We start from the raw sequence: 24,900 nt of genomic DNA, 5'->3' as shown, positions 1-24,900 counted from the left end.
CGGAATTTCTGAATTGAAAAATGCGGGTTTGAATATCGTAAACAGAGTGATGCAAACGACAAAATTTGATTACAGTTGCACTGGAAAGTTTAACATTTTTCAGAAGGATCTTAAATTCAAAACAAGGTTTAGCAACAGACATCAATTTCAAATAATTTCAGGTTTTTGCACATTTTCAGATATTCACATTTACAGAATTTTTTTTTTGCGAATTCTTGATTTTTCTGCAATGACAATCAAAAATGTTTTAGATTTTCAAAGATGTACAGAGTTTGAAAATATTAAAATTTCAAAAGACTTTCAGATTTTCAGATTTTTGAAGCTTCTCAGAAACTCTTAAAAAATCTCAGAGTGTTTAACTTCCAGAGAAACTCCAACCGAAACCGAAACATGTCCTTGACTGCCAATCCACCAACATGCACCGTCCCAGCCGCCGGAGGAACCTCGACCCACAAATTGGTCAATGGAGGAGCCGACAAGTTTATCTTCAAGATCAAGTCGTCAAATAACAATGAGTACCGTACCACCCCAGTGTTCGGATTCATCGATCCGACTGGATACCATCACTCGCACTGCTGGAGCACCAAAGGAGGACAAGCTCACTTCGCCAATGCCCCAGCTGATGCCACTGACGCTCAGGCAGCTTTCGCTGCCGTCACTCCAGCTGGAACTGTCACAATCCCAATGTTTGCCACTGCTTGAACTCTATTCATAAGTGTTGAGTCCTTAGGATCCGGCATTCTGGCCGGTTCAAGGAATACGAATAGTAGTTATTAGAATACTAGTTTTTTTTTGTTTTACAAGAGTTGTTCAGAGTTTCAGTTTTTCACAATTTCTTAAATTCAGATCCTTAAAATATTTTCAGAGTTTCGAAAAATTTTTGATTTTCTAAATTTTCCAAAATATTCTTCAAAAAAAAAAAACTGAAATTACTTTTCAAATAGAAAATATAGAGCCTCTTATTAGTAGTTTGCTGATAGATTCACATTCTTATCAAAAACAAAAACAGAAACGAATTCAAATCAAACATTCATTTCAAGTTCGGTAAACAAGTTCACTACTCCTTTTCTGTTCACTTCTTGTCCTTATCATCCTGAAAATATATTTTTTAACTTAACAAATTCAAAGTCTACAACCGAACCCTATCAGAAACTTCCGTAATGATTGGATTCTCAACAAGAGCATCCTTTTTCGGCTCTTTCTTCGATCCATCTTTTTTGGAGCTTTCCTTTTTAACTTCTTCATCTCTATTAACTTCTACTTTTGGTGGTTCTTCTTTTTTCTCTTCCTTCTTTTCCTCCTTCTTCTCCTCCTTCTTATCATCCTCCTTCTTCCCATCATCATTCTTCTCTTCCTCCTTTTTCTTCTCTGATTTCTTCTTCTCACTCTTCTTTTCAGATTTTTTAGCGTTATCCTTCTTCTTATCTTCCGCCTTATCTACAGACTTTTCCTTCTCCTCACTCTTCTTTTCATCCTTCTTTTCCTCGGATTTTTTCTCTGATTTCTTTTCATCTGCCTTCTTATCCTCACTCTTCTTATCCGACTTCTTATCTTCTTTCTTCTCTGATTTTTTCTCCTCCTTCTTTTCTTCTTCCTTCTTTGATTTTTCTTTCTTCTCGACTTCTTCCTTCTTCTCCTCTGGTTTTTTCGCTGGCTCCTCTGGTAAAGGAGTCTGAGGAACAATCGGAGAGATTGTGGAAGTTACTGGTCTCACTGCTGAAATTTTCATAACTTTTATGTCAGCTCCTATTTCGTTTTTTAAAACTTACGCGGTTGCTGAACACTCACTGGAGCCTTGTTCTTTTTCTTTAAAAAAAACGAAATTGAAGGAAAAATCCAATATTAAGGTGAAATATATACCTTTCCACAAAAGATGAGAGCCGTCGAGATAACGAGAAGTTCAAACACGGTGAGAACGATTAGCATCGGCATCTTGACTCCGTTTTCAACGACAATTACTTCAATGAAAAGCAATGTACACAGTTATGGGAATAACAGAACAATAAGTACAGGAAAATATATTTTTCTAGGAGAAAAAACTGGAATGGTCAATGTAAGGTTACGTTTTTGAGATTAGGAAATGGGAACGCCTGGGACAAAAGTACTGTAACTCGAGAGTAGGCTTTGAATACAAAGAATCAGATGACGAAATGTCTGAATCCTAAAATTCGATAATTTGTTATTCCTTTCGTGAGCAACAAGTCTAAATACATGGGGATTATCAGAAAAAATTCTCATGAGATTATGAAAGTTCCCTGTGGCAGCTCACATTCATTCGCACGAGCACTATTGAGCTGCTATTTTTGTTTCATCGTTTTCCTTCATGATCCGAAGATTTTTTTGAAGTTATTAGGATTTTTTGTATTATTCCCGGATAAAAAACTGACACCAGCGATCGTATTATTGCTAAAAAATAAAATTTTGGTTCAGAAAATGGCACTAAATTCACAGAGATTTATTTCGTTTAATACAGTATCCGATTTAGGGGCCGGGTCTTATAAATTGACACGAGGCCTCTAGGTGCAACTTTTTTTAATTCGCCAATAGGATCCAAGCTTTTTTTTGAAGTGATGAAGTTTTTTTCCAAATACAACATTTGTATTTTTTCTTATTTCTCCCATAATTATTCAGTATTGAAATATGTTTTGTTTCTATCTCTCACTTTTGTGTTGATTCTGTTCATGTCCTATGCAGATGTGTTATACGGTGACCTATTTATCGAAGCACGAGATGTTGTTGTAATGTACTTACAATGAATGACGAAACAGAGAACACATATGCGCAATCTGATTGCGCGTTTTTTTCCTTCCATTTGGACTCTAGAAAACTATACGAGTAAGCACATTTCGAAAGAGTTTACCTTCTAATAATGTCTAAACTTCATTTTGAAGAATCAGGAGCTTTATCCGGTTATTCAGATACCCAATGCAAACTTTTCTATTTTATGTTTTCAAATTATCTATCTCAATCTGAAAATTGTTAAAATGGAGAATACACTCTGTTTCCATTTGTCAACACTATTATATATCCCCACCCCATACGTGCCTTTTGAGTTTAATTAGATCGATTCCTGTGAAAGATATCAAAAAATTGTCAACAGATAAAATGGTTATCATAATATCATCAATACTTTATCAGTTAATAAATTTTTGATAACTCTATGGTAATTGTGCTCAAAGTGGACATATAGGGTGGGCTTCTGTTTGAACGAATGTGGTATTCGGCCAGCTTCAAATCACTTATGAGCTTGAAGTGAACAATTCAATGCTCAAATGCAATATACTTCTATCCGATACTTTGGATTCACATTCATGTTTAAATAGTTTCAGTCACGATAAAAACATGACAAACCATTAATTTTAAATTAACTGGGATGTCGGCTTAGCTACTCGACTACTATCCCGGCTGTCAGCTTGTAACTTTTTGTCAGAAGTTGGTTGTGATATTGGCGAAGTTCTACACGGAACTTGCCGGAAAACGGCTGTATAACGGACCATCGTCAGATTTTGCTCGAAAGTAATAATCCATTGGAACACTTATCATTGACTTATTTGACGATGCAATGTATTCGAACCACCTAAAGCATTTATTTAAAAAAAAATTTCTGACAAGATTTTTCTCCCGCAAATGTGATTCATCTTATGATCGAACCTGCTCTATATTCATTCTATTTGTTTGAGACCCACTCATTACTTTCCACACTCGAAACCCATTCTTAATTAGGAACTAATCTTACCAATTATCAGATTTTCTCGATATTTTGATGGCGTTCTGTTTCTAATCGGAAGCCTTTAATTAAGCCTGCATTACTAGACTCCATGCTCTTTTCACCTGCTCAACCCGTCCCTGCTTTCAGTGCGAGGTTCACAATTAGCCATACATCTGTTTCAATAGATTGAGCCGTTGCGTGTTCGAAAAGCGTCCCTTTTACACATCTGAATGTTACTTTCCCATCCCTCTCTAATGTCCCCATACTTGTCAAAATCCGGGCCGACCGGGTGACCCGGCCCGGTCGGCCCGTGTAGCTGATTTTTCGAAACATTTCGAGAAAAATTTATTGAATTTCACCTCAAAAACAACTTCCTGGGATAATTCGCCCTTATAAAAGTATCGAAACTTCAAATAATAGAAATTTTGATGAAAACTTCAAAATTTTTTTAAAAACTTCAAAATTTTGAAATTTTAGAGTCTGACCCGGGCCGGAGAATTTTTCATTTTGACCCGGCCCGGCCCGTGACATGTATGGTTCCCTCTTTTTACCACCATTCTTTAAGTGTTGACTTGCGTACCTCTTCCGTGTTTTTTTTTGTAGAAAACGCCCTTTTCATTTTCGATCCCTAAAGTAATCCTTTTCATTTTCGAATGTTCTTCCCCACAGTGACCCTTTTCATTCTCGATTTTTCTCTACAGCAATTCCTTTCATTTTAGGAATTTTTCCCCTTTTCATTTTTCGATTATTTTCCTTACAGTAATATCTTTTCATTTCCGAATACTTTTAACTACAGTAATCTAACGCCATCCTGATTGGGAAGAATTAAGAAAGAAAATCATGATATTGTTCCTTGATTCAATTTTTTGAGTTCTCTCACAGATCCGTATCTGCTAAAACTTTTCGTTTTTTCATGCTTCATTTTTTTGGGCTTTGTTTTTTTCAGTTCCTAAAATAGGGATATCCGGGAAAAAACGGACATTTTCATATTCTGAAAGATATCTTTGCGGAATATTCTAAAATATCTGAACATATGTTAAAATTCTATACATAAAACCTGTTCATCCTGTTGGAATTCATTTCGTCAAAGGCTCGGAAATTTCAAAATTTCATTCCGCACACCTCTGCTCAATCCCTTCCCTCCTAGCATCAGATTACGGTAACTCTATTTCTGAAAAGTTGACGTCAATGACAATAGCTTTCTTATAATTCGCGGAAAAGGCCAATTCAGACCATTTTTCTTCCCAATCGTTGCCCCCAATCACACTCCTTCCGACACAGACACATTCGCTTTTATTGCACACAAAATGAGTTCCAATTACATAAAATAGAGCCGAGACAAGAAGAGGGAGAGTTTATGAAAAAGAAGCAAAACTTGGGCCAAGCATATCAGGAAACAGAAAAGTTGGAGAAAACGTTTAAAAGAGATAGGAATGAAGACTGAGATCAGAATAGAATTAATTGAAGCTCGAATAGAGTCTCTGCCGTTCGGAGTACTTGCGAAGGAAGCGAATGATGACGGTGATTGTGAGGCTGACACAGAAGGCGACGAGCAAAACCACGAACACCTGCATCCTGGTGCTGTCGTCCTCCGTGTCGGTTATCTTCGGGAACGGACGGAGAGTGCGGACCTCGACTTCCATTGATTCCTATAAATGAGAATATTATCCGGGGAGATGGGAAGAGCGTATAAAGACATCATGGTTGATATCCGTATCTCAGAGGTTCTACTCATCTGAGTTCAAGTTTGATTCAACATCTTACGTCATTTGTCATTTGATATGAGTGTATGACTTTGATTAATTTCAAAATTACGTCTTCCAAAGAAGTCAACCGTTAACAACACCTGAGAACAGCATGCTAACAGTATCCTATGAGAACAACATGCTTGTTTTATCTCTCAGCTATTCAACCCGTACATACCTCACGAACCTCACGAATGTCTGCCTGGGTGTTCCCGGCGATCGCCAAGAGCAGGAGAATTGAAAGGAGCGCCATGAGAAAGCAGGTGACGAAGTGTTTTCTTTAACCAGAATACCGGGGGAAACGAGAAGAAAAGGAGGAGAGGCAGATGTTTCTGTATCCAGAGTAACCCGGGGCAACACTCGTGTGCTAGGCGGGTCCTTTATCAGAAAAGAAGAAGAACAAGCAGGCGGCCCTGAGGATGTTGGAAGGAGAAGCAGAAGAAGTGGACAAAGAAGAAGAAGGAAAAGAAAGAAAGAGGGTTTAGGAAACGGAAAAAAAGTAGATTGATTCGGTACACTAATAGAAGCGAGATGTGCCGTTTGAAATGGACTAATGAAGGAAGGGCATGACTGAATGCAGAAATAGAAAAAGCCAAGAGAAGATGCTCAACTACTTCTTGACACAATAACAATGAAAAAACCACAGTGATTGTATTGTGGTGCTTCTTGGGAGGGTCAACAACACGTTGTTGTTCATCTGGAAGCTGAAGTTTTCCTCTTGGGAGGCATGTTGCAATCTAAATGATTGAAATCTAAAGTGCTCATTCCCCATATCCCACAAGTAACTGAGAATAGGATACATTGATTTCTTAGCATACCATGAACCGAAGAGTACACTGACTCTGTCTTGTTATCTCAAAAAAACCGATTCGTTTTTATGGGGAAATCGATTGTGAGATAGACCAAATCATTATTCTCTAATTGTAATGAAAAAAAAATTGGACCGAATCGTTCGAGATTATAAAAGTTTTCAGTTGGGATTTCTGCATATAATAGCTAGTAGTAAACCGGAAATGAGAAGGTGAAAGATGTGGAGTTATACCAAATGATAAAAGCGAAAATAGTTGATAATAAGTATATGATAGACAGAGGGATCCCACAATCAGACATCTACTTCTTCCATTTTTTTTTCAAGGATTTCAACATTTCTCTACCGTAATCTATTAGAAATCGTCATCTTCCTGTTTGATCTGGAGATCCGAGGGATTCTAGCCCAAATATTACAATAAAATATCACAATAGGACACCTAAAAATTTTCGAAATTACAATTGAAAATTGTGAAAAACAGAAGACACAGTCTCTTTTCAAAAAACTTTCGGATTTTTAGCCAGCACCGTATGCGTATTCCTGTAGTCTCAGACTTTAGAATATCGGTGTTTTTCTATTTCAAATATTTGCAAAATGAAATAAATGTCATTATTCTTGTTAGTTTTATTCTACAACTGTTTAAAAATTTCTCTTTTTATTTCAAAAACTAATTTTCCCAAAACTGATGACCGGTACCGATTCTTTTGGTGACGTCTTCACAGCTGGGCTTGAAAGTACCCCGTAGACTCTGTACTCGCCCCGCCTCCTTTTCACACCCTCGTCTTCTTTCTCGTGGGCAGAGTCTAAAGCAAGCCTGGCACAGTTTTTGCTGGGTTTCCCTTCCTTTCCCTGAGTTCCTCGAGAGTTTTTTTCCCCGGAATTTGCGGGGTCTCTCCTCTCGACTCGTAAAAAGCAAGTGCGCTCTTTCTGCATGGGCAAGAGAGTAAGAGGGGGAAAAGTCTCCAGGCAGTAGTTTTTGGCGGAAAAAAACTCAAACACTAAATATTTTCAAAAAGATGCAGGATGGTTTTCGTAAAATTGAAGTTTTCGATGATTTTTCTGATATATTTATGTAGTTGAGATGAATTTCCAATTATCAAACTGTGAAATTTTTCCTGGTTTCTTGAGACAATTTCGGTTGCCAATATAGACTTGGGATTTCCTTCAATCGACCAATTAATATCTTTCTCTTTTTGTGCTTTTTTGTGCGAATATCCATATTCGCTAAAATTAATTTTTTTATTCTCTATCACCTCCGTTGTAATTGTCTGTCCTTTTTCATTGTAATTGTGCGCTAGAAGAACCAGCCATCTGGGTTATTTATCCTTATCTTTTTTTCTGTCTTTTCTATGGAAAAAATGGTATTTTACAACTGTAAGCAAATACTATTATGTTTCAGGTATCCAGATGACAGCAAACCAAAATCTGTATTCAGGCTTCTTCTTGAAATGTCTTCCAGACAACGAAAATGGGGAACATTTGATCCGTGTCGCATGCTTCAAACCTGGAACTACATTCCGAAAGGTTCTGGAGCTTACAACTAACGTCTCCTGTGAACGGAAATTTGGAGAAATCGTTCACTTCTGGTCGTTGTGAGTTCATGAATTCATCAAAAAATTATTGTATACAACATTTTCGCAGAGATGGAGAAATGACTGATAAGTCACACATCAAGTTCAAGGATGACCAACCACCGCTATTCCAGCACGAGACAGCAGCGGTGAACGAAATTGTGGTATTTTTAAGGTTCTCTCTGTGAATACCAGGTTTTCGATTTTAGCACCTGATCCAAAATCATCAAGTCAACATCCAAGATATCCGTCCTCTCAACGTTCTGTGGCACTCTTTTCTCGGAGAAATCAACTGTGACCGCTTTCCACCGTCACCAGCAAGGTGAGAGAACTTTGATTTCTAAAAAAAAATGTCTTCTTATTTTATAGATACATGTTCCTCTTGATTCAAGTCAACGTCAAAAAGGATACATTTGAGATCGAACTTATGGGTGGAAGAGAGGAGGATTTGAAGCAAAAGAAAAGCTTAGATATCACACTCGAACAGCAAATTGCAAACTACCCGGAGGTTTTGAAGATCGAGAACGATCACACTTGCCAGGCAAGTCTAAATCCATGTTGTGAGTTATAAAACAGAGTTCAGAGTGAGAACAGTGCTTGGAAAGAAATCGGGTTTTTCGAGCTGAAGAAGTTCAGTGATAAAGAATTGACCGGAGGAATTCGAGTGATTTTCCGATTGTGCGATAGCAAAGGGCTGATCTCACTGAAAAGACGGAGACAGGGTAAAATGATCATAAGGGTGCTGTTGCAATGAAGGAAGGTGTTTTTCAGCATATCCTGCGAAAATCATCAAACAACGAATTAATGGAAATGAGTTCGAAGATGACCCGAATTACTCGATCGAATCTGGATCACTATTCGAAAGAGAGAAGAAAAATAAGATTATTGAAGAGGTATTTTTGTCTTATCGTAAAACATGTAATAGAAGAGCCCCCTAACTTCTAATTTGAGCCTATTTTTCGACACATTTGTCATATCTTGTATAGGAATCGAGAAAAAATCAAACTTGACAGGGTGGGGGGCTCTTTTATTACGGGTTTAACGACTACTTGAAAACCTGAAAAATGGAAAAAGATTGGATTCTTCCAAGAAGTACGTACTTCAGCCTATTCTCATTGCAGGAAGTTGTGTGTAAATTGAAGTCTGAAAGCCGAGCAAGTTTCGAAAGAAACTTCAAAGCAGGGGATGTATTCCGTTTCGAAAGCGAGCAAAATCCAAGCAATGTCGAATTTTGGCAGTAAGATTAGTTCCACCAGATTGAAAACTTTTAGAAATTTTTAGAAAACAGCTCCAGAAAATGATGCCTCTCTATAACCTCACCATTGATGATGCTCCAGAGTCACTGCAGGTGCAAGATATTCTCGACAACCATCAAGTGGAAGCAGAAAAGCTTCGGAAGCTAACAGACAAGGGTTTTCCGCCGATGAATTTAAACCCCTCCCAGCTTCTCGCTATAAGAATGGCTATGAACGAAGACAGACCACTTGTTTGCATTCAAGGTCCGCCAGGAACTGGAAAATCGCATACGCTGTCCTATTTACTCTTCCGAATCATGAGATCGAAGAAGCAAGCCGTTGTTTTAACACCTACCAGAGAAGCACTGAAGAATTTGAAACAGATGACTGAAAAACTACTCAAAGAACGAGAACAGGAATTCCAGGTTCATGAACATGGTAACTTTTTATTCTCTGATTTGATTCTACTACTTTCTTTTTAGCACTCATGGATATCAAAACGTATCATAAGCTGATCGATGCGTCAGATGAAGCAAAAAGTGCGATAGAGCAAATTGTAAGTTGTTTTTTTGGCCTCAAAATCGAAATTATCATTGATAATAAATGTTTTATCGGAATTATGAAACTGTCACTCCGTGCAGACGCAGTAGAAACATTATGTTGTTTAGCACTGAGTCTGCAAAGACGCATCCATTTTTGTATTCGGAAAATACTTTCAGCGGAGTATTCGGGAAGATGCACAGATGGGAGAAATCGCACACGAAGATTACTCGGAAAGCAGTCGTCGTCTGGAGAAAGCAGTCTGCAGCGAAGTTGGGAGGGTGAGTTCTATTTGAAATATACGATTTTTCATTATAAACTTCAGGAGATCCTAAAAAACGTTCGAGTCGTATTTTCCACAATCGAGAGTTCGTTTGTCACCGAAGTGATGAAGGTCCAATCGTTTCAGCCGGCCATGTGTCTTGTTGGTGAGTGTTCCAGACAATCTACGGTATTATACTTCGATGAAGACCCATAAATTCAAAGATAATGCTCAAGCAAGTGACTAAAAACTATTTTCTTGAAACTTGAGGAGACTTACTCAGATTGTTCAAAGTTTCAGTAAATTCTCAAAGATTGTCTGAAAACACTTGTAAGTAGCCTTGTGGTAGGTTAGTGCAGTGTTATTCGTTTAAACTTGCTTCCAAAAAGCGCTAAAATTTTAAACTTTAAAAATTGTTACTTCAACTAATACTAAAATTAGTCAGTATTCTTTAAATTATGAATCAATTTATGATTCTGTAATTCTTCGTTTGAAAAAGTCTTTTTCTGATCAAGAGGCTTCCTCCAATGCTGGTTTTATCTTTTTTTAACTGTGTATCGTTGTAGATGAAGCTGCTCAAGTGATGGAATGTCAGACATGGCCAGCAGTATTGAAAATGAAGAAGCTCGTCTTGGCAGGAGACCCAAAGCAACTTCCAGCACTCGTGAAGACAAAACTGTATGTGCTCTTTCAAGTATCTATTTTTCAATTTTTTCGGAAATTGTTGACTTTTTTTTTGAGAATATGTATATTATCTCAATATGGAGATATGGAATTCCGAATTTGAAATCTTTCTTCGAAACTGAAATATGGAATCCGAGAAATATGAATTTTCAGCGGAAGAGATTTGAAGCTCAATCAATCAGTGATGGAACGTCTCATGCTGAAGAAAGAAAACTATAGTTGGGTGATGCTTAACACCCAGTATCGAAGCCACGAAGAAATTACCCATTGGTCGAACTCTTGCTTCTATGACTGCCATCTGAAAAGCTCTACGAAGGACGAGAAAAAACTTGTGTAAGTTTGGCGATAGTACGGGTGGTTGCTATTCCTTAAAATTTCAGAGATGAGTTGAATCCAAAACCATCTTTCACCGGATTATATGAACCTATGGTCCACATCGATACAAGTGGGGTAAAAACGGATCCTGAAAGAGCGTTAACATATGAGCAGCGAGTGACACTAGTAACTGATGGCGAGAAAGAGTACTCGTATTCTAACATTGGTAAGTTTCCTTTGTATGAATCAAGGTTGATCTGTTTATTGAAAATTTTAGGCGAAGCCACTTACGCCATGCAACACTATAAGAATCTTCTCGACATGGGTGTTAAGCCCGAGAATATCGCACTCATTTCGCCATACAGAGGACAGGTACCGTTTCGATTTTTGAGTTTGAATATTTTCCCAATTTTTAGATCGAGTTGTTGGGCAGGATGATTGATGAGTATTGCAAGACATCCAACAATATGGATTGCAAAAATACGAAGATCGGAACTGTGGACAGTGTGCAGGGCCAAGAATATGATGTTGTTATATTCACTTCTGTCCGGAATAACCCAAAAAGTGAGCTTAGTTATTATAGTCTCGTTCTGGAAGTACACATCTGGAAAATTAGCAAAATGGGAGTTTTCTGACCTCGAAAATCGGTTTTCAATACTTCCGCGTAAAACGCGATGGTGATAAAACGCGAGCTGCAAATGCTTAGTTTTCCGTTTATTTAGGTCGGAACTTGAAAAATGTCTTAAACTTCACAAAGCCTTATGTGTGGCTGGAAGTAAATTAGAAGAAACAGTTTTTCAAATTCCAAGAAAAACGGGTTTCGTTAAATACTTTGAGATTATCCAAGAAAGACGAAGAGCGTACAAAGATAAATATTAAATTTCAGAAAATTTCGGATTTGTGTCCGACGTCCGCCGTCTCAATGTCGTCGTGACTCGAGCCAAGCGGCACTTCGTTCTGATTGGAAGTGGATATATGTTCAAACATAACCATATTTCCGAAGTCCGCAGATTGTTTGAGTAGGTGTCCCTGAAATATTATAGGTCAGAAAAACTACATATTTCAGTACCATCCGCAACTGGAATCAACGATTCCATCCAGCAGTTCTAACCGGAGGGTTCCCGGTCTGGACCTCGAACCGAGGAACAACTTTGGATTCAATTTTGAAAATTTCATGAAAAACTCGGAGGATACTGACATGATTGCATGGTGTGAAGAGTGGATTAGGAATGGCAAAGACCCTCTCAGAGCACAGACTGATGATTGGAAGTTGAAAAAACTGCGGGATGAACTGAGATCTCAATTATACAGAAGCCTTAATGATGAAAATTCGTAAATTGTATCAGTTTCCAATCGTATTTTTTGGTTTTTCTTTGTGCAATGCTCTCTGTTTTGTAAAATTATCTCATTTATATGTACTGCAAACTATTGTACTCATACACTGACCACTAATAAAGCAATCTGACCACTTGATATACATTTTCTTATAGATATAACTGTCATTGTCAAAGTTAAATATCTTCGTAATACCAGCCTTTCGATCTTTCTCTGTCCGGAAATAGAGCCGAAAAAAGTTCTTTCAGCGTGATGAACTCAGCTACACATGTGTTAGATTTGTCCGATAGAGAGAATGTGGAAAATTATAATCAGATCATCAATGTGAAGCTCGAACAGTTTCCAGTGCTGTTCAGAAGATCAATATGCATTCATTCGTCGCTTCAGTTTGTTGATTTGCTCATGCAAAATCTGATGTTCTCGTAAGATGCTTTTTGTTCGGAATGAAAAAAAAATAATGTTGATTTCAAGACATGGATTCACATCCACTCCAGTCATCCCGAATCAGAACAACGGTGTGACAAATGCGCCAAAAACCATGATTCCCTTCTATAAGGTTCGGTGGGAGATATGGTTCTTAATAGAAATATATTGATTTTCAGATTCGAAAAGAATTCCGCGAGATCTTCCGTTCTCGTCATCGAAATACATTATCTGAGATTGCAATGTTTGTTGGACCTTGTCCAGTTCGCTCAACTTACTCATATCGTAAGTAACCTCATGACTTAGAAATTTGAGATTTTAATGAAGTAAAATTCGAAATCAGTTTTCAGGCGTTCCAATTTTCGTGTGTGAAGCCGAAGATTCGACGCATGACAGTTGTGGAGACACATGTGGCGAGTTGTCCGACGTCGAACGTCGGAAGATCAACAGAGATCTATTCATGCACAGCTTGAAAGATCAAAACGACAAAAAAATGTCGAATAAGAACCATCGATTGTTCGTTTTCCTCAAAGGATCGGAAGACATGGTCAACGAAGAAATCGAAGAAGAGTGCGTTTTCCCTGCAATCCTAGATTTAAATGATGATTTGAAATTTCAGAGATCCACCATTCGATTGCAAATCCTGTCACGAATATTCTTTCGTCCATGAAAAATGCAACTGCGAAGGAGTTCGAGCAATGCGGACCGACGGAAAATGGTTGCGAATGCTTCCGTTCATTGTGCATTCTAAACACTAACTAATTCATCTTATTGAAGCTCTTCCCACTTCTGAATATGTTCCACCCTCGTTATTCAACAATGTTTTCACTAGATTCAGTTGTTTTGCAATCGTGATCTCGGATAGGCTCACCAATCATCTCGTTTTTTTTCTTGTGATCTGTTAATTTCATATTTTTCCATAAACTCATATTTTATCTATTTACAACAAATTTTGCGAATGACTTAGTCAGGTGTTTTTTTCTATCTGAATACCTCCCGATATTGTCAATTGTTTGATAAAATTTGATTGGCACAGATTCAAAATTCAGATTGGCAATCGAGTTGGACAATGAGAACGACATCTCACATTCTCACTATTCTTACTGCTTTTTTATTTTTCGTACCCACAATTGGATCCAGTACTGAGATGTTAGTCAGCTATTACAGAGGAGTCAATAAAGATTTCTTTCAGTAAAGAAGTCAAGCCTCTGAATTGCGATGGCAATGCTGGTCTATCCTGTGTTTTCCCAAAAGACTGCAGATTGGGTGAAACTGTAATGGTCAATTGCACAACTCGAAACGATTGCCCTAACCCAGTTAGCAAAAACAACTTGGAAGCGGTTTGCCGTTTTTGTTGGCAACTACCAGAAGGAGACTATGATTGTGAGCCACCCACGAATTGCTCCACAAGCAGTACAAAACTTCAACTCACAAAATGCTCGGTAGTCAGATCTGTAGAATATTTGAAAGATGTATTTGTATTCCAGGCTCACAGCTCGATACTTTGTATGGGTCAACGAAAATTCTACAAAAGAATTCCATGCAACTGGTCGTCTGGGTATAGCTGGACGAAAACCATGGTCTTATCAGTCGTTCTCGGCGGTTTTGGCGCTGATCGGTTCTATCTAGGGCTCTGGAAATCGGCGATCGGAAAATTGTTCAGTTTCGGTGGACTTGGCGTCTGGACGATTCTTGATGTGATTTTGATTGCAGTTGGCTATATCAAACCGTACGATGGCTCAATGTACATTTAATTTTTGAAAAACAATTCCTCGTGTTACATTATTTCCCGGGTGCCCACCGATCGTCTGCAAATTTCTTACCCTTGACTGTAACTTATTCTGTGTAATTAGATACTTTGCTGTTTGTAATAAATTGATTTTTTATTTTTGTAAGTACTTTTATAATTCTTTGATGTTGACCTCCTTCTCGTGATACCTCTTCCGCAGTATAGTTTCCGAAAATCTAAAAAAGGTTCCAGCCACAAAAATGATTGGCAAGGTAGCTGGAACAGCGGCAGTCGCTGGCCTCTCTTTTCTGGCCGGTAAATATTCCAATGACGACTTGCCATTCTTCCGGAACATTCATTCGGCAACAAATGTTCTGATGGTGGGTGATCGAAATTTTTTGGATGTTTTAAAACGTAGACTATACTTTTCAGAACCAGATTCAGTTACCAGCAACAGTTTCAACTGATCTTAAACCGGCTGAGCTGAATGCTGACACCCTAGGACCGTCTCGTTCTGCGGAGATTATGAAGCATGGGTACCCAGGTTTCACCAACGTACGAACTTACGAAGATTTTGTTCTATCATACGACTTCAAAACCAAGACTGCTCATTGGGTTTGCGAACATTTAACACCAGAAAGACTGAAACATGCAGATGGAGTCGACAGAAAACTTTGCGAATTCAAGCCAGACGTCACCTTCCCTCAAAAATTTCTGTCACAAAATACTGATTACCGGGTAAACGTTTTCCGTACGGTTATGAATAACAACCATCCAATTTTAGGCTAGCGGTTTTGATCGAGGACATTTGGCTGCTGCTGGAAACCACCGGAAGAGTCAATTGGCTGTCGATCAGACATTCTACTTGAGCAACATGAGTCCACAAGTTGGAAGAGGATTCAACAGAGACAAATGGAACGATCTAGAGATGCATTGCAGGTATTGCTAAATATTGTATCTTCAACTAAACATGAATTTTAGGAGAGTGGCGAAAAAAATGTTGAATACTTATATTGTTACTGGACCTCTTTATCTCCCGAAGTTGGAAGGAGATGGAAGAAAGTACATCAAGTACCAAGTGATTGGTGACAACAATGTCGCTGTACCAACTCACTTCTTCAAAGTGGCTTTGTTCGAAGTGACTCCTGGAAAATTCGAGCTGGAAGCTTATATTCTCCCCAACGCCGTCATTGAAGACACTGTTGAAATTTCAAAGTTCTACGTGCCATTGGACGCTGTCGAAAGAAGCGCTGGTCTCGAAATATTCACACGAATCGACCCGAAAAGCATTGTGAAGGTCAATGGAGTGAAGAAAGGAGGACTCCTCTGGTGATAATGTCATATTTCATGTGATGAAGTTTCCGGATTTTTTTAGGTTTTATAAATTTGTTATAGTGAAGTGTTTAGTACAATTCCACAAACAATACGATATCATTTAAATAGTAACAACAAAGAACATTCATCCAGAACAATGAATTAGAGAGAAACTCCATGGAAAGAAATTCCAAAACAAATCGTGCTGAAAAAATGAGACGGTATCTCTAGTTAAAACAGAAGCCATGCTTCCTGTGGTTTTTTTCACGAATTGAATAAAAAGCCTTTCCCCGACCAAAAAATATTAGAAACGAGAAGCAAGAAAAGATACGAAAGATAAGAAAAGATAATTAACGAGTAGATGAGACTGAACTCAACGTTCTGTCTTTGGTTCCAACAACTTTCTCTTCAGCAACAGCTTCAGCGATGAACAATTTAGTGATGTTTTCGCTGGTAACAGTCTTGGAGAAGTCGGCAAGAGCGTTCGTGTCGAAACTAGCGAGAAGTTCATCGAGAAGTCCATTTCTAGTCTGAAGTTGTGGTGCTTTGATTCTCTTGATGTCGTCCATTGGTAGTGGAGGATCACCACGAGCCAGGCGCGACTCATTCTCTTGTTGCTGAAAAAAAAAGAGTAAAACATTATTGATATTCATTCTCACTCTTTTCTGTGTTAGGCTGAACACCATGTTGTCATGTCGCTGCTTGTCAATGGTATACTTGGTCAACGATTGGATCGACTTGTTTAACTCGTCGACATTGGCCATCATTGCACGGACAGACTTTTCCAACGATTTTTTCGAACCTAGATCGAAATGTCTCGTGGAGTATTTATCCGAGGAGTATGACTTTGATAGTGCCAATTCAGACATAAGGACGTTGTTGAGATAAGACGACTTGATGATGATCGGTAGTTCCTCGAACATGTTCTGGTAGGTCAACCCAGCGGATTTAACGCTGAAATTAGCAATATTGAGAAAATAGTGGGAAACAATTCTGCTCACAGTTCTGGTCGCCAGTCGTTCTTGGAAGCAAGATCGAGAGCTGCGGTTGAAAGACGCCAGGCGCGAATAGAGAGCTGTCCTTGGCGAGTCTTGATTGGATCTGTAAAGTGATGTATGCGATCATGCCGCAGGAATTGTTCTTACCATAAATCAACACAACGTTTTCAGGTCCCATAGCCTGGTAGTCGAACATTGACTCTACAAGATCCTGAAAACTTTGATATATTCACTGTTTGTTTCAGGTAGCACTAACGTGGGAGAATCCAGCGCCAAACTGATGAGACTGATAGAATCCGACAATCTCGTAGTCGATGTTCATGGTACGGAACTTGCGGAGCATGTCAAGCATCTCTTGCTGCTTCTGCTCCTCGTATTGTTGAGCAGCCTGTGGAGTCTTAGAGAATTGTTGATAGATGTGAAAGTACAACTTACATTAGCATCATCGTCAATGACTGGTTCGTTGCGAACTGTTGGAAAGCAATTGGTAATCTCGAGACGAGAATCTTCCAGGAAAACAAGACCGGTGAGAACTCCGGCGCATGCGTCACCAGAAACCTGGAAAAATTGTTGGCCTGCATATAACTTTCGTTTTCGAGTTACCTCGCTGATTCCAGCATGAAGCTCGCTGTCAACATGTTTCACAATTTTCATAACGACAAGCGAATCCAGCAGGATATGCTTGACGCTGGGAGCCGTAATTGTTACAGCTGTCGACATTATGAATCTCTGCAAATATAAACTGAAGAAATTGTTTCTTCAAACGAATTTGAATGGAGAGGTAATAATAAATTCCTTTTTTGCAGCAAAACACAGAGAAAATAGAAAAAATAGGAGGACGACACACCAAAAAGTTAAAATTTCGAGTATGCGATTGCGCGTCTTTTGTCATGCGTGCACCGAATCGCACACCGTATCTGTGCATTAAATGTGCGATTGTGATTTCAAATCGGCTGAATACATTGTTGAATTGTGGCCTCGTGATCTTTATTTTCATGTTTCCTATAATGTTCCTCGGTTTTCATGATTTTTCGAAGAAAAATATAATTTTTCAGATGCAAACTGAACCGCCAGGGTATTCAAAAGAGCTACCGCAAAATGAAGAGAAAACTGTAAGAATGTTCGGAAGTGAAAATCAATTGTAATTACTTGTTTTCCAGATGCCCCTTATTGCACCATGTCCTCCTCGTGGACTTAAAAGAATGGAAGGAACTAGTAAATTGAAACCAATAGCTCCTGACTCCCCAGTCAAGGTAATTTTTCATTATTCTCAAATTCTCATAATTCTCACAAAAATATTACCAGAGATTTCAAGCTCCGTCTTCATCAAGTCTTCTGGGACATTCTGTATCTATGCCGTCCATGAGGCTCGGCACGGGCTCCACTCCAGTACGCCCGTTCGTCGCCAATGGACAAATTGTGACACCGACCATGGGCTCATTGCTCACTCGCACGTTAACTAGTTCGATACCATTCAAAGTTATGACACCAGCTGAAAAGAGAGTTCCTGCGCCTTTAAAAATTCATCAGACGAAGGGGACGATAACTCCAATTCGACTGAAAATTGAGAGAACTCCCGGAGGAACTATCAATAAAGCTGTAGTAGTCCCGAAGCTTCCTGAGTCAGAAATTTCTCGGAATAGTGATGATGGTCAAGTAACTCCTCCTGCTGGAATGAAGAGGTCCACCAGTGGATCAATGTTGTTAAGGCGAACTCCGGAAAGGATCAGAAGACAAGAGGAGATCGAAACATCACCAGAAAAGCGAATGAGAAGATCTGGTTCCATACCCCGTTCACTGCGTTTGGAGGAATCATTGCCAATCCCACTATCCGATAATCAAACGCCAGTTTTGAAAAGAAAACGCACATCTTCTCTGACGGTTCGTTACTATTTCGTGCTGCTGCCATTTCAAATATTTTATTTCAGTCACTTTTCTCCGATATGCCTGTATTAACTCCACAAACACGTCTTCGGCCGCGAGGTGTATCAGAAAGCCGGGAGGATCGGACGTCTCCGCAAAAAGGAATCGTATCTCCGCTCAAAAAACGAAGTCGTCAAGTTTCTGGCAGCAAACCTCCAAGTCCTTTGAAAAAACGCGATTTCTCAACTGTCAGCATTACCATGACAGGAGGCGATCAAGGTTAGTCAAGATCTTACTATCACTCAAATAGTTATTCTCAGGAACATCTAATCGATTGTCGAGAACGCCTGTTCGTAACATCAGATCCACGATATTCAATCCGAAGGTTGTCTCTGATCATATAGCTCAAACATATGGGCAAGGAATCAAAAGACCAATTGATACGGTATATCCGAGTCTTGTTGTTTTCAAATTTCGTTTTTTTTTCTTTCAGGATCTTTTGTCTTCAAGTAACCCAGTTCCTCCGAAATTGATTACTCGATCCACTTCCGGAGAAACCTACTACAGCGCAATAGAAGGTTTGATCATTCAGAATACCGGAGTTTTTAAATTTTAATTTTCAGATGAATTGGCACAACAAGAAGAAACCATCACGGAAAGAGCTGAAGTGTTCCTAACACCACACGCATCGGAATGTAGTGGTGAGCGTTGTTCATTTCTTCTGTTCTCCCTTTTCTTTGCGTAACACAGTTTGGTGGTGTTGGTGATATATGATACTGTTATAGAGGGAACGGAAGTGTCGTTTCGAATTATGCGCGCATCGTCCACACATGCGTGGACACTCTATTACGCCTTCTTCTCTGTATACTTCTATGTAATCTCTCTTCGTTTTCAAAAAGAAACTGAATCTTTTCTCTTGAGGAACACAACTGGACTAACACCGCCACGTCTTCTTTTTGTATTTTTTGTTGAAAAGAAGTGAAAAGAGAAGAAATGTTAGTGACATGTGTATTATCTTCTAAATACTTTTATTAATGGCGAAAAACAAATTTTCATTTCTGGAAGTGGATTTGTGAACGCCGATGAAATGTGCACGAGATTCAAATAAGTGTATTCAAACATTAGCCTTCTGCTTAATTGAAATTTTCTTCTCTGAATCCTTAGCAATCTTTAGAAATGTTGTCACTAGCTGCAACAGCTGATACATGCTGGGTTCATTTTGGTCGTTGATCAATGCGTTTGGGGGCTTGCCTTCACAAAAAAAAAATGAAACGACTATTTGTATTTGCGATCAAGCTCGGTTTTTTCGAGCATTAAATAGCTTGATTTCTCTCCACTACCCGGTGCTATTAGTTTTTATCAAATATAACATGACACCTCGCTCGCACAAAACCCTTATCTTCTTTTTTGACCAAATTTAGTTGTTTCTTCAAGGAAAACAGATTGATTTTGTCTTTTGTTATCAGTAATATATTGACTCGCTCTTCTTATTTCCTTTTTGTTTCCGAGGATCGAAAACCCCGAGTAAGCACTTTTCCTCTAACTATAAAGTGACCCTTCCCTTCCTGCTGAAAATATATTTCGACTGCGTGTATAATTACAGCTGGAAACAACAAGTTTTCTTATTTTCTGACACACACTCTTGATTTGAATAGCTTGCTCTCAAGTTTTCATGCAGCTTTGATTAGTTTGCTATTGTGAGCTACTGCTCCGTGCAGTTGTTGTCTATCCTTACCCACAGCTGCACCGATCCTCTTAATCTGTTTTTCTTATTCTAGGCTACAAAAATGAGCAGTATATTATTCTGATCAACGACTGAATACTAGGAGGAATTTTCATTAAGCACAAAATAACGATGAATGCCGTCTGAGGCTGGCAGATTGTAATCCATTAAAAGCTTCATAGGGTATTTAAACTTTAAGTCGGGGGCGAGATCTTCTGCCTGCCCTCTCCTTGGCCTTTAATTTTTCCAGAATCATTCAGCTTTTGACACCCTGATAATCATCGAAGTAACAACGTTGAAAAGTGATTTCTATGCGGTTCGTCCACGTAAAAACAAACAAAACAACGACGGCGCCGCGACTGCTGGCTGCTGTTGCTGGCTCCTCGCTATTTATCGGGAAGTAAGAGCTAGAGGAAGAGCAGTGCTCCTCAATTGTGTGTTCCGACCTGAAATACTAGATTCTCGTTTTCCTCGCCGCGCTTTTTACGTCTCCTTAGCTCTTAGATGCTGTCTCTACTATCCACTTTCAAAACATGACAGCATATTGAAATTGAAAACTAAAGGAAAAATTGAAATCTGCCTGAACCTACTGTGACAACTCTTGATGCTCTAATTTCGAAGGTGCTTATTTTAAACGAAGGAAATATCTTGAACGAGATAAAAAAGTCCCACAAAAATTATCTCGATTTTGTATCACACTCTCCATAATTTTTTATCTCTTGTAAAAAATGAATGATGCAAAAACCCAACAACAAGATGATCTAGAATTATTAGTGGTCCTCTTTTATAGCTTATCTTTCTAATCTCTGTCTGAATTTCACCTCACTACAAGTTCGAAAATCGTTGACCAAACACAAAAATCTATGAAACGTGCGTTTTGATCGGAATAATGTGTGCTCAAATCGATCTCATAGAGCAACCATTGTGAGAACTTCTGCAACGATATTGGAATAGAATACTATAAATACGCAAGCTACAATTTAAAAAAAAACTGTCTCCTAAGGTGGATTTTGACTAAATTGAAACCTCTTTTTTTTACTTGTTTCGATTCCACTGTAGAATCAACAGTAATACGGGCTTCTCCCAAGTGACTTATCTTCTCAACAACCTCTTATCACTCATGTCTTTTTCATCACTGCCTAGATTGTTTTCAGAAGAGTGGGAGGAGAAAAATAACACAAATTTTTGGTTAAAGTATATTTTTCAAGTCGGCAGAAATCAATTGCAGAGTGAAAAAGGAGGAGAGTGATCTTTTGAGTTGTTTATTCTTGTGTCCCTCTTCCTGTCGTCGCACTTTTTCCCCTTAAAACATAATTCTTAATTTTGTAGTATGTTCTCTGATTAGTGTTTGTATTTGTACTTTACACACTTTCATGTCACAACGCCAATTGTTCGTGGACGATAGGAACCACTAACTATGATTCTTCGTCTGTTTCTTCTTCCCATCAACACAAGTTGTTTTCTTAACAAATGACACACGAGAGATCATTCTCGGGTCGATTTCTTTTTTAAATGATTAATTATGACATCGAGAGCACAAGAATCATTCGATTTTTTACCAATTTTCGAAAATTATTGGACAAGGTGCTTGTGCGCGCTCTCCGACTTTTTTCATCGGGCAGCGCAAACAGAGAATAGGGAGAACAAGAGACCAATAAGCGTTCTGGGAACAGTTCTACCGGGGGCGGCCAGTTGATCAGTCCAAGAGCATTGGATGAGACGAAGCACACGGTCGAAAAGTTTGTATACAAACCGGGTGGCACCATTCTGTCTGGGCGCCCGTGCTCCAGGGGAGGTCGCACTCGGTTTTTCGGTCTGTCCGCTCTCGCTGTTGTGTTCATTACACTTTTATGCCCTTTGCTCCACCACTACCTCGTTTCTTCATCAAACGTTGAAAGGCGACTTCTCGTTTTACTCTTTGCGTCATTATCATCATCATCATTCTCGTCATTTTGAATCCAGGGTATCATCATAACAACTTGTTCCTTATTTCAGACTCTGCAATGGTACCGTTGGTGCAGAAACAAATTTCGATCGACGAGAAGATGTTGAACGGGGAGGAGGATGAAGGATTCGGTGATTCTATGAAAACTATCAAAAAAGGACAGGGGACGGCTTTGGCTAGGAGTCTTTCGTTGAAATTATCTCCACTAAATCAGGAAATCAAACCAATCGGAAACACAGAGGTGAGTTTTTGAGTATCAAAAGTCAGTTTACAATTTCCGAGACTATAAGACTGTTACAGTATGACCAATAGTATATTCGAAAGTTCCGTAACCGAATTTTGAGGTCCAACGTGAAGGTCAGATAATTTTTCACGTAAAACAGTTGTCAATCCGTGTTATCTAGAAATATCATTTTTCAGTTACTCACCTAAAAAAAAACCAAAAAGATTAATGTTTAATGTAGGTTCGAAGTTTCAAACAATACCAAACTATTATAAACCAGTAAGCTGGTGCGCCTTCGGCGCGATTCAATCTAGTTTTATCACTAGTTCGTGGCTCTGCTCCTCAATTATTCTTAAAGAGTCACGTAAATCTATATTTAATTTTCAAGCTTTTCAAAAGTCCACAGAGTGACACGAGGACCAACAGACGCCTCTAGCGTTTTACATATAAGAAAGATATGTATTGAAAGAAGCTTCTAAAAATAGCCTGTAAAATTTCAGAAGTCTTGCTCCACTCCATCTCTTCCAACAGCACCACTTCTGCGACAAGGCTCAACCTCGTCTCTACGGTTCAAAGTGTCACCATCCAACTTCTTGAAATCAATTACTGTAACTCCGGTCACTCGTCCAATTGAAATTGTTCCTCAACCGTCGCTAGCTCCAGTAGCCCCAGTAGATCCAGTAGTGATTCCTGAGTCATCCCCTGTAGAATTATCGGAACCTTCGACTTCCGGAGGAATAAAAGAAATGGCGGTTGTGAGAAAATCAGTCTTGAAAGCACCGAAAGCTGCGTTCAAAATTAGAGAAAATCATATGCAAGGTTTGGATTATCTATTTAAACGGATTTATAATGCATTATTTTTTGTCAGGTTCCCGTCGTAGACAGATAAAGTTTAACGGATTGGATGTGCATTACTTCGATCGGTGTCAAGGAGAATCAACAGTACCATCGGAAGGAGATGTTTCTCTCGATATGCACAACACACATCACTGTCATCGTTATTTCTCGCTTGCATCTGGGAAACGTCCACTACTGGATCTAGCATTGTATGACGACGGGGAACTATCAGAGGGAGAAGAAATTTATCCAGATTCTGATGATCAGGAATACGATGAGTACGCCTCGGCTAAAACTATCAACAGGCTGAATCAAAGGCTCCGCATAAAAATGCTCAAAAAGAGTGGAGTAAAGGTTGAAAAGACGGCCGTAGCAGAATCGTGGAGAGCGACGCGTACGGTTTGTGGATGCTCCTGCGAGAATGGAGTATGTCTGCCAGATACGTGTGAATGTGCATTGAGTGGAATAAACTGCCAAGTGGACGGAGGCAACTGGCCAACGCATCCTTGTACATGCGTCGTTGACACATGCGACAACCCAAATGGACGTATATGCTATGATCAAGAAGCCGTATTTTCCTACCGTAGGAAGACGATTGACTTTTGGAAAGCTTCACAAGTTACGGGTATCACTGGAAGTCCGCAGGTCACAAAGTTTGTAGATAGTGACGATAAAGAGGATAAGCAGTCGAAAAATTGGCATCTTAAAAATATTGTAAGTTGTTTTCTTCTATTTTTATATATGCTAATGACTTTTCAATTTCAGACATTAGAGCAAAGTCCTACTAAATTTCCGGTGACTCCGGTTTATACACGCCGAGCGCGTTCAACGTTATCCGATATTCGAGAGAGTGGAAGTGAAGCATCCACATCGGTGACGCCATCTACTTCATTATCGGAAAGAATGAAAGCAATGCAGCATTTGGAAAATGAAGTATGCGTCGAAGTAGAAGAAAAAGAGTACGAAGACGTTGATAAGGTTTGCTAAATGTTCGGAATATTTAAACATCTTTTCACTTAATTACAGGAAGAAACTTTGGTTGAGGCAGATCTCACACTTCAAGAAGTCTACGTTACACGGGAACCGGAATCAATGAATTCTGGAACAGATTTACTCGACACACCAATGAGCCCGGTCAAAACAACGCTGGTCGTTTAATTGCTTCATTAACTTCATTATTGTAATAGTATTAGATTAAATATTCGAATTGGCTAGAAAAAAATCGTAATATTTATTCCCGTCCTTATTGTCTCCCCCATCAATCCATGTATACCGAAACGGTCTCAGGAATCAAGTTTTTGAAAAAAACTTTTAACGCATCACAGTAATGTTCTCAGTGACTTATAATACTACCTCTGACGAGTTGTAATTGTTACTCCTCCTGTACGGTTTTTTTTCTTTTCTCTCAATTATCATTTTTCTAGCTCCGGGCATATTTCACTCTAAAAACATTAGAAATCGGTTTTTACAGTGACCTTGTAGATGAGCAATCATTGTTCATTCTTAAAATAACTTTCACTGTATTGTCGAATTAAAAAAAGAGGGACCTGAGAATTTGGAAGGCTTTTTTGATCTACGAAACAGTGCGGCAAAAACGTAATATTTCAGACTTTCGCCTCGTTCGAGCTATTGTCGGAATAA

The 24,900-nt window shown here is 38.9% G+C and overlaps 9 protein-coding genes across 9 annotated transcripts; 6 read left to right on the top strand and 3 right to left on the bottom strand.

Moving 5' to 3' along the window:
- Positions 1-390: 390 nt before the first annotated feature.
- CBG03996 lies at positions 391-702 on the top strand (the record flags this gene model as incomplete). Its single annotated transcript, XM_002639361.1, has 1 exon — positions 391-702. The coding sequence occupies one exon, from the start codon at positions 391-393 to the stop codon at positions 700-702; it is 312 nt and encodes a 103-aa protein (XP_002639407.1).
- A 370-nt stretch (positions 703-1,072) lies between these two features.
- On the bottom strand, positions 1,073-1,932 carry CBG03997 (the record flags this gene model as incomplete). The annotated part of the gene is made up of 4 exons (XM_002639362.1): positions 1,073-1,093; positions 1,142-1,716; positions 1,770-1,806; positions 1,861-1,932. The coding sequence occupies 4 exons, from the start codon at positions 1,930-1,932 to the stop codon at positions 1,073-1,075; spliced, it is 705 nt and encodes a 234-aa protein (XP_002639408.1).
- Positions 1,933-5,166: 3,234 nt separating this feature from the next.
- Positions 5,167-5,707, bottom strand: CBG03998 (the record flags this gene model as incomplete). Its single annotated transcript, XM_002639363.1, has 2 exons — positions 5,167-5,358; positions 5,633-5,707. The coding sequence occupies 2 exons, from the start codon at positions 5,705-5,707 to the stop codon at positions 5,167-5,169; spliced, it is 267 nt and encodes an 88-aa protein (XP_002639409.1).
- Positions 5,708-7,669: 1,962 nt separating this feature from the next.
- CBG03999 lies at positions 7,670-12,205 on the top strand (the record flags this gene model as incomplete). The annotated part of the gene is made up of 18 exons (XM_045244232.1): positions 7,670-7,854; positions 7,904-7,997; positions 8,043-8,155; positions 8,203-8,374; positions 8,417-8,555; positions 8,605-8,726; positions 8,955-9,070; positions 9,115-9,506; positions 9,551-9,624; positions 9,788-9,889; positions 9,934-10,036; positions 10,437-10,548; positions 10,708-10,887; positions 10,935-11,095; positions 11,147-11,241; positions 11,286-11,433; positions 11,756-11,871; positions 11,936-12,205. The coding sequence occupies 18 exons, from the start codon at positions 7,670-7,672 to the stop codon at positions 12,203-12,205; spliced, it is 2,694 nt and encodes an 897-aa protein (XP_045092549.1).
- Positions 12,206-12,456: 251 nt separating this feature from the next.
- On the top strand, positions 12,457-13,385 carry CBG04000 (the record flags this gene model as incomplete). Its single annotated transcript, XM_002639365.1, has 5 exons — positions 12,457-12,626; positions 12,676-12,760; positions 12,807-12,912; positions 12,978-13,197; positions 13,247-13,385. 5 exons carry the CDS (start codon positions 12,457-12,459, stop codon positions 13,383-13,385), a joined length of 720 nt encoding a protein of 239 aa, XP_002639411.1.
- Positions 13,386-13,696: 311 nt separating this feature from the next.
- Positions 13,697-14,381, top strand: CBG04001 (the record flags this gene model as incomplete). The annotated part of the gene is made up of 2 exons (XM_045244221.1): positions 13,697-13,776; positions 13,820-14,381. The coding sequence occupies 2 exons, from the start codon at positions 13,697-13,699 to the stop codon at positions 14,379-14,381; spliced, it is 642 nt and encodes a 213-aa protein (XP_045092550.1).
- Positions 14,382-14,616: 235 nt separating this feature from the next.
- On the top strand, positions 14,617-15,689 carry Cbr-cps-6 (the record flags this gene model as incomplete). The annotated part of the gene is made up of 4 exons (XM_002639367.1): positions 14,617-14,736; positions 14,789-15,094; positions 15,141-15,295; positions 15,338-15,689. 4 exons carry the CDS (start codon positions 14,617-14,619, stop codon positions 15,687-15,689), a joined length of 933 nt encoding a protein of 310 aa, XP_002639413.1.
- A 331-nt stretch (positions 15,690-16,020) lies between these two features.
- Positions 16,021-17,388, bottom strand: Cbr-eif-3.H (the record flags this gene model as incomplete). The annotated part of the gene is made up of 7 exons (XM_045244209.1): positions 16,021-16,287; positions 16,330-16,624; positions 16,672-16,771; positions 16,816-16,879; positions 16,925-17,065; positions 17,104-17,226; positions 17,272-17,388. 7 exons carry the CDS (start codon positions 17,386-17,388, stop codon positions 16,021-16,023), a joined length of 1,107 nt encoding a protein of 368 aa, XP_045092551.1.
- Positions 17,389-17,723: 335 nt separating this feature from the next.
- Positions 17,724-24,417, top strand: CBG04004 (the record flags this gene model as incomplete). The annotated part of the gene is made up of 13 exons (XM_045244202.1): positions 17,724-17,780; positions 17,829-17,921; positions 17,974-18,549; positions 18,597-18,810; positions 18,852-18,976; positions 19,025-19,109; positions 19,155-19,232; positions 21,790-21,938; positions 22,300-22,440; positions 22,923-23,241; positions 23,291-23,973; positions 24,025-24,237; positions 24,286-24,417. 13 exons carry the CDS (start codon positions 17,724-17,726, stop codon positions 24,415-24,417), a joined length of 2,865 nt encoding a protein of 954 aa, XP_045092552.1.
- Positions 24,418-24,900: the final 483 nt, after the last annotated feature.

This window comes from Caenorhabditis briggsae (genome assembly GCF_000004555.2).
Source record: "Caenorhabditis briggsae complete genome, chrI, whole genome shotgun sequence".
In the NCBI taxonomy this organism is placed as follows: domain Eukaryota; kingdom Metazoa; phylum Nematoda; class Chromadorea; order Rhabditida; family Rhabditidae; genus Caenorhabditis; species Caenorhabditis briggsae.
The sequence above is the reverse complement of the archived record's forward strand: the minus strand, read 5'-3'. Positions and strand labels throughout refer to the sequence as shown.